The sequence below is a fragment of the Oncorhynchus clarkii genome, chromosome 30, assembly GCF_045791955.1.
Source record: "Oncorhynchus clarkii lewisi isolate Uvic-CL-2024 chromosome 30, UVic_Ocla_1.0, whole genome shotgun sequence".
NCBI classification, from domain to species: Eukaryota; Metazoa; Chordata; class Actinopteri; order Salmoniformes; family Salmonidae; genus Oncorhynchus; species Oncorhynchus clarkii.
The window spans coordinates 10963194-10971952 of NC_092176.1; the positions used below are offsets into that span (position 1 = coordinate 10963194).

Here is an 8759-nt window from a genome sequence, read left to right on the forward strand (position 1 = left end):
TGGTTGACTATACTGCATGTCTAGTCTGAATTTAAGATAAATATTGACTATGAATATTATTTAATTATCTTTTAAATTAGTGTGTGGCACAGGAAAGGTGTCCATACTGAGTGTTATCCTTAACTATGATATGAGAAATAGTACAATACAATGTAACTGCCCCATTTTAGTTTTTATTATTGGGCCCATACTGCTATTTTTTGCAGAACATACAATTTATTTATTGCTCATCACACATGATTTTATCAATCATGGCATATAATTCATGAAGTTACTAAATGCCAGGTAGTTAAGTGTGAATGAGAGAGTGAATTTAGAGGTTAAGACTAAAGACACATGGTATGGCCATACAGTTATCCCATTCATGGACTGAAATATTCTTGACACTTGAAAAGGTTGAATTACATTGAAGAGATTGTATCTCATTTTTTACAATATATATCCAGTGTACTGTTCTTGTGTAACTGATACCTCTTTGTACAAAGAAGTAATCATTGAGCTTTTGTACTGTTGTTAACTGAAGTCCTCAATGTATTTACCTGTATTTCGATTAAAAACTGTAAATTATAGCTTGTTTCGTTGATTGATTTGTTGTGTTCAGCATACGAAAAAAACATGCACAAATTGTTCTGTTTATTGTTGACGCTATTTTGTACCATGTAAAACGCTGTATTCCACATATGGTTCATCCATAGTAGTTGATGGGAAATGCATATACCAGGACCTGATGCCACCTGCTGGTTTATGTATAGGGCTCTCCCTCTCACATTTACTGCTGAAATAAAACACAAATATCCTATACACCAAGAAGACAAAACACTGTTAAATCAAAACAAGACGTGCCATGTTACATTTTTGGGGGGAAATGAAAAAGAGTTTGGCCACCCATACTTGCCAAGTAAACAGTACACACATTACTAGAGCAACCAACTCAATTGACGTACACTAACTTTTTATTGTGGAACTTGAAGTATATGACTTGACAATGAGCTACATGAAAATCACTTCAAATATATATTTAAACATATTTTCCCTTTAAGTTTGAACCAAATGAGCTCTTAAAATAGTTACGTTCCCTCTCGATTAAGAATATATTGAGAGGACACTCAAAACTGAAACAACAACACTTCAGAGGATTTGAGAATCGGACTAATGAGACCAAGATATTAGGGTTCTGTCCTTATTTTAGCAGCTTACAGTGCCTTATGTGTCATCACCTATACATGAACCCCAAGAAAATGTACCGTACAGATATCACACAACAGACACAGTTATTACTATGCCTCGGAGTTGGCACCACAGGTCCCAGAGGGGGTGGGGCGATTCTTTTTTTCCTGGGGCCCATAGTTTTTCCTGATCTGGTAACCTAACGAGGTAAAACTCTGGACCTTATATGGTATGACATGATTCATCAGTTGTAAAAAATAAAATAAAAGCTTTAATATGGGCTATGATGAGAGCAGCGTTTTCTAATCAGGTCACGTTTATAATAACCAGGAGAAAAAGAACCTGGCAGTCGGGAGGATGAAAACTCTGTCAAACTGCAGCAACCTGTTCATATGAGTTATATTTTAAAGCTAGACTAACAGGGTTTCTCTCTACACAGACATAGATACAGCAATATGATTGGATAATAGAACTCACAGGGCTTAGCTTGCTTTATGCAACTGTAGGCCTAATAAAACATTGAACTCACAGTCTATGTCAGCTATTGTGTTTACTCGTTAATTCCGGTTAATCATTTTGGATAGAAAAGGTCTAGGCAGCCCAAGTGTGAATATAAACCAAATATGATCCGTTCCTAACACAAACAAATAGAGCAGTAAATACATACCGTTTCCGATTCGTTTACCCCGGCCAGAGGTAGACCAACCGGCTGGCAGATGGTGTTATTATTCCTTGTACGTCGTTTGTCATCTGCGTCCAACAGGAATGTAATTCAGCCGGCTATACACTTGTGTCCCCTGGCCATTGGCTCATACATAAAACATATTTTTTTCAGGCTGCAAAGGCGTCAGTTGCCTTGTTAACTAGCTTTAATGCCAAGCCGGCAAAAAAATAAATATGGGAAAAATATGTATTGTCTTAATAAAACATTTTCGAATGGATAATGCTACTTCCTGGTGTTGTACACAGCGTTCAGCCAGGGGTACGCAACCGACTGTTGCAACTTGATTGGCTGAAAATCAGGAAGCAGCATCAGCCACTAGCATGGTGGTGGAAAATTGTGTTTTATCAACAGGATTATTAAACTAGCATATGGAGTTGTTTTAATACGGCCATACCAATGGTAATTTTGCTATTTGATTTAGAATTTTAAGACCTCAAGGTATCCAAAATATATATTTAAAAAAATATTTGATGAAACATTGAATTTGGCCTTACTGCTATTAGCCCATAGAAACAGATTCACTGCAGATATACTGCATGGGACAACAGTCCCCAAAAAATCAAAAGGAAGTTTGTTCTGAAATATATCTGAGAGATATAAGAAAGATCAGGAAACTATTTATATATTTTTGTACACCTATTTAACCCTAGATTTTAGGCACTAAACTACTTCCATATATACTTCCATTCATTTTTTAAACTTGTACCGGGGTTTCAAGCGAGGCTTGAAAATCGTCCTAGAGCAAAACAAGAAGGGGCATATTTTTGTGTAGGCCAAACCGCTAAAGATGTTTTCGTGAGAAGACCGATTTTCGGGATGTCTCATGGTCTGACAAACAACCTTTCACCGCAGATGCGAATGTGGTGGATTGAAAGGCATCCAAACAAATCTATCTAGCTTTAACAGATGGATTTTGATGGGGATTTTGATATTATGCTAATTACGTGGAAATTGACTCGAGGGGGTTAAGGGGACACACTCTTTTCATACTCCGATACAAAGTGATTGTCATAGCAGGATAAGAGAGAATTTACGCTAACCCTTTTCCTAACCTTTACCTCAGTCTCATAACTTTCTATGGTAATTCTCCTAAGGGGACACACTCTTTTCAGACTCTGATACAAAGTGAGTGTCATAGCAGGATAAGAGAGAATTTATGCTAACCCATTTCCTAACCTTTACCTCAGTCTCATAACTTTCTATGGTAATTCTCCTAACCTGCTGTGTATGTTCTCCTAACCTACTATGAAAACATCAATTTGTTATTGAAGTGGCGTGAAAAGAGTGTTTCCCTTTTATTAAGGCAGTACGCATATTTTTCATTGGTATTTTTTCAGGCGGCTCGCCTTTAAAGCTTGTTGAGGAGGCAATCAACGCCCTTGCAGCCTGAATGGAGGACAAATTAAGTCAAATTAATAATAGCGCAATTTGCCGGCAGGTTGAGCTAGGCTAGAGGGACAGGGTGTAGTAGACTGTTTGCAGCTGCTGTTGTTAGTAGCCTACAGTTGATCAGACTGAAGAATCGTCTCGTTTCCATGCAATACAGCATGTCAGATTGCTAATGTTCAGGTGTAGGCTGCTACAACATTTATGTAAAGACTTTTTGCTTGTGTCTGTCGGGAATGATATGTTATCACATTTGCTAAATAAATACTGAGGAAAGTGAAGCGTGCCTTGAGCTTTGTGCCTGGCCTAACCTAATGTAGCAGGTGTAAAATAAATGCCTGAGCGGAGCTCCGGTTATCAACAGAAAAGGAAGCTAGGTTGAGTTAGCTGTATCCCCGAAAACTGGGTGCATCCGGTTGTTGGCAATTCAGCTGAGGGTGTGCCAGGCCAGACCTGTGATTTCCATTCATCTTTTTTGTCAAGACACTGCAGCAGCACAGCGATGTGAAGGACAGGGAAATTGTGAGCGACTTGACAAATCATGAGGCAAATCGGTCTAAAAAAACTGCACATTTCCCCTATTTTTTTACGCTTTTCTCGTCAATATTTTTTTGTAAACTAAATCAGAAGTTGTGGAGCCCTGCCACATCTGATAAAAAAATGCTGGTGCAAATGCCAGCTCGCTACACGTTTTCCAGCGGCCCTGTTCTGCCAGCTTAAGCTTTTCTTGAGAAAAAATGTCTCCCTCACATTCACAGATCCTCTATGCTGCCTATGATATTAAGCCCTTTTTAAAATACTGTTCATGTGCTTCCCCACACACAAACACACACACCTACACACACACACACCATGTCCTTGCTGTGTTCTTGCTGTCTGAATCATAATCCTCTAAAGAAAGACGAGCAGATTGACACATTGCCATCAACATACTGACAAATGAACCTGTGAAGTGAAAGCATGACGTGAGAAAAGAAAAAGGTGAATTCAGGACTAGGTATCCATATATCTACACGTGAGACCAACAAAAATAACTCTTTACATCGTGTGAGTGAGTGAACGTACCCATCGATTTGTTGAGGTGGAAAATATCTACACTAAGTAAGAGTTAAATCAAATTCCCTCCAGCCAGGTCAGGTCCCTGACATTGGTCCTCCCAGCCACCAGGAGGCTACACGTCAGTGCTGACACTGTGGCTGTGGGTGACCACCTCCCTCATGGTGACAGAGCGGATGAGGTTGAGCTTGTGGTTGAAGCTGGCCAGGTCCATGGGCAGGTCCAGCTCCTGCTGCTGCACAGTCCTGTAGCTGATGCGCCCACCGCCGTTACGCAGCCTCTCAGAGGGGTGCTGCAGGTAGAAGGGCAGGGAGTAAGGCGTGCAGGAGGGGCAGAATGTATGGGAGCGTGTCACTGGTTTGCGGACCAGGGGCGGGGTGTAGACAAAGGCGGGCCCGTTAGGCTCGGAGGGGGGCGTGGTCATCACGTCGAGGTCCCCAGCTGTGTGTACTGGTGTGGGGAGAGAGGACATGGTGGTGATGTCCGGTTGCTCCTCCTCCTCCCTCTCTGGCTCCTCCCTCTTACAGCAATAATACTGCAGAGAGAATCATATGAAAGAGTGAACAAGCTGGTCGCCGTAAACCCTGAGCATACATGCACTTATCATAGCTAAGTTAGACAAAACTATAACCTACCTGCAACCTACAGTAGCACAGTACTGCAACGATAGTCAGTAAGATGACTGTAGCTAGAATTCCACCACAGATAACCACTGTCCCGGCTGACATTCGAAGTCCTCTCCATCAACACTCTGCAGGAGAAGAGGATAGGACGAGAGATGGATTGAAAGGGTGCTTAAACTTACATCATCTGTCAGTTATGTACTGTAGATTTGTATCCTTGCCAACAGCCCTCATTGGGAATCTGATGTTGCTGCTTTTAGTGAACACTTCCACTCTTTGAATCAAAGGACTGGTCATAGTGCAGTAATTGCACATTACTTCGGATCATCTGGTCAATTTAAAGAGTCAAAATGGTGATATTGCCATTTTAGCGTAAGAACGTTTTGGAGAAAAAAAACACCTGGAATTTTAGCCTGTTCAGGTGGAAGGGAGTTTCAGCCTGTTCAAGTGGGATGGAGTTTCAGCCTGTTCAGGTGGGATGGAGTTTTGGCCCACAGCATGACATCAAAATCTGATCTGATTATTCTGACCAATGACCAGTCATGTTTTATTTGCATATGTGTCCTACTTTGAAGGGGTAAGTGGGGTTGGCTCTAGAGTCTAGAAGATCCTATCCACCAATCAAGGCTGTTTATGTTAATATATTTAAATGTGCATCAACACGCCTGAACGATCACACTGAGCATTTCAAAGGCGAAAGGAGGCTCAGGGAAATAAATTATAAAAAATATGTTTTAAGTTATTTTCATTAAATAAACCCACAGTGATGTATTAGAGATTTAAAAATGAAATTGAAAAGACTGCATGAGTGCTTTAAGCTATTTCACAGAAATACAGTATGTACATTAGAGGGGATATTGAAAAGCCATCGATTTACTCGTTTTAGAGAGAAAATCAAGCTCAAATCCAATGGTTTACGCAGAGACATGGTAAAAGAACTGTGGCATATACTATAAATACACACGGTTGTATGATTCTTAAATTAAATCATATTCTCCTGATATCCTGAGTCCATCTTAGCTTGCTTTTCCTACTGCTGAGACTGTTAGATACTGTGGGAAAGGTTCTTGGAACATGTCCTTGGGACCATCATGGAATAATGCATGGGAGTTACACAGCAGAAATGACATCAAACCCAGAAATAGCCCCAACACTAAGGCAGAGACAGAGAAAGGCTCCCATGTGAATTTCAATAAGACGCTCATTTTCCACCGGATTCTCACCTCCTACTAAATAAAAGCAATCAAAGCCCAAAACAACCACTCACACATAATATTAATCAGGAATATTGTAGAAAATTTCACCAGACCAAAGTAGTTATGGATCAAAGTTGAAGATGCTTGATGCTGTAGATGTCTGGACTGTTCTATTGAGTGTCCGTTAATGGAATGGTCACTTCTAAAGCAGTTAGAAGAGATATGTGATAGGTTTGATAGTCAAACTCAGCTGGTATCTCATCTGAATAGCTATGAAAGACTAGCTTGTATGTAGAGCTACACAATTTCTTGCGATGACCATACAGATAATGTATTCTCTAACAGAAAAATGGCTAACCTTGCTGAAGATATCTTGTGACAGATAAGGAAAATGGTGGCCACCACAAACGCTCAGACCATTATTTATCCTATCCGCCCTGGGTGTGGCAGCTCAGCTTGCCACATTTCTCAGACCTAAGCACTTCATCAGCCCCAGGATCCAGAGTCAACCCAACATATTGCATTCTGTTCTCATGACGAGCTGGCATGGACATCAGTGTCCCTGGGCGTAGGGAGTCATTTTCACCCATAGATTCACCATCAAACACAAATCACTGGCCAAAGACATGCGGCCAAGACTCAAAAGGTAATCATGATCCACACTGTAGAACACACAATTACTTTCACAGTAGAGCTGGCATTATTGTATTGACCATGGCTCTCAGATTGGAATCAATTGAAATAGATATTTCTGAGAACAATCTCTGACATGACCTCTAGAGACTCTAAAGACATTCAACCGACTCTCTAAGTCAATGGACAGGCTTTTACACTTGGTATTCTATCATCAACTAACCATGAACGTTTCCCTCAGACTGGCAAAATGCTATTTCGTTGGAGAAAGTTCAATTGTTTATTTGTTTAACAGATTTGTACAAGGCATCTAACCATAATAAACAATTGCAGTGTTGAACCATTGAAAAAAAATTGCTAAAACCCCCACATTACAGATATAGGCTATAACATTAAATAATCGCTTGGTCCAAGACAGAGATGCATATCCGGGCCACGAGTGAAAAATATCCCCCACAGGCTACGCACTTCAGCCAATCTACCAGTCTGCACAGAGTTGCTTTAGGTTTTAACCGCACGGCTGCATGGAGAGCATATCAGCACCATGGACAGCCGCTCAGTGCCCAGAGCACGCGACCAGTGAACTGGATTGATCAAATACATGTCGTATTAAATTATCATGATAGCCTAGATAGTGTCTCTTTCACTCTCATGACATGTTTCACTTTCTATCTCTGTCTCATCGGATCTCTTTATCTATCCAGTTTCATGATCCAAACTTCTGCCTTCAAGATAGCACTTAGTCCACGTACAGTTATTTAAAAAGGCCATAATCACCCGAATATGACAGAACAAAGAAACACAAACTTTTCTCAATATACAATAAACCAATTGCAAAAAGCAAAGGTTTTTATAATATGCCCAAATTAGCCAAGTTTAGCCAACTCCATGAGCACAAGCAAGACGGTCAATTCATTTTGTTAAAACAAAGACACCAGACCAATCAAACTACTTCATGAATAAACTACTCACGCGCAGGCTATAATCTTACCTCTATAAGTATTTGAATCGTCCCATGTTGCTTCTCCGGCGCCTACGGCTCCTGCAACACCGGTTCTGGGCATCCGTGTGGCAGCCACGTGACGCTCAAAGGCAGCCGCGCCTGAAGGTGATTGATAGAGTTTCAACAGAGAGGAATGGACCTCTCATAAGCTACTGCTACTCTTCGGAGCACACATTTGTCTTGTACCTTTAGCACTGAACACCACAAAAGTGACTATCCCTGTGGATCTTCTGTGGTGAAGCACTTATTTCCTTGGGAAAAACGAGTCGAATCTAAAAGAAACCAAACATAATTAAATTCCCATCACAATTTCCCAGGTTTATCGCCATCTGTCTTCATTTCCAAAAAGGGTTGAAGAGATGGGTGCTTGCAAGCAATATTGAAAGATAACTGAAGTAGGCCTACAAGTTTATTTGGATGCTTATGCAAGAATGGTTATGCGCAACTGAATTATTTCCCGCGCTCCCAAGTACATTTTCTCCTTACCGCGCAATTTTATCAGGGACATTTGATAGGGGAACGCTGAAGAATGGCACTAATGATGCAAAATACATTACTAAAATAATGAAATAAACTGCTAAAAATAAATAAAGATGATGACCCAAAAAGAGAAAAAAGGTTGGTAATTGCACAGCGGATACCATGAAATGTATTATCTTTTCCGCGTGCGTTGTCCTGTGCTGTCCCCTATGTATTGCACTTTAGCAGGACATCGGACCACGCGCATTAGTTTCCTCTGCTGATCTGACGAAATGTGGCCATGCGGCAAAGCAGCGGTGCGTTGTTTTTCATTGACGCACTTTTACTAAAGGGCATACAGTTGACTTTCATGATAGAATAACTGTGCATCTACAGGGTCATCGTTCTTTCCAGTTGCCACACAACGATATGGAGTAGGATGCAATTGATTAAAGCATCCTTGGTCGGTTTCCTTGAAGAATTGCCAAGAGTTGACAGTTATTAGGACAACT

General features: G+C 40.7%; 1 protein-coding gene across 1 annotated transcript; it reads right to left on the reverse strand.

Annotated features, from left to right (window-relative positions):
• Window positions 1-3067: 3067 nt before the first annotated feature.
• Window positions 3068-5084, reverse strand: LOC139390014 (protein FAM163B-like). The gene is made up of 2 exons (XM_071137116.1): window positions 4969-5084; window positions 3068-4868 (listed from the first exon to the last, which is right to left on the reverse strand). Exons 1-2 carry the CDS (start codon window positions 5059-5061, stop codon window positions 4449-4451), a joined length of 513 nt encoding a protein of 170 aa, XP_070993217.1. The 5' UTR covers window positions 5062-5084; the 3' UTR covers window positions 3068-4448.
• Between the last annotated feature and the right edge of the window lie 3675 nt (window positions 5085-8759).

Bases quoted from the DNA above. Each gene is read 5' to 3' on its own strand.
- LOC139390014 (XM_071137116.1), bottom strand. From the start codon at position 5,061: ATGTCAGCCGGGACAGTGGTTATCTGTGGTGGAATTCTAGCTACAGTC. The intron at 4,869-4,968 runs GTAGGTTATAGT...TTCTCTCTGCAG, and splicing joins TGTGCTACTGTAGGTTGCAG to TATTATTGCTGTAAGAGGGA.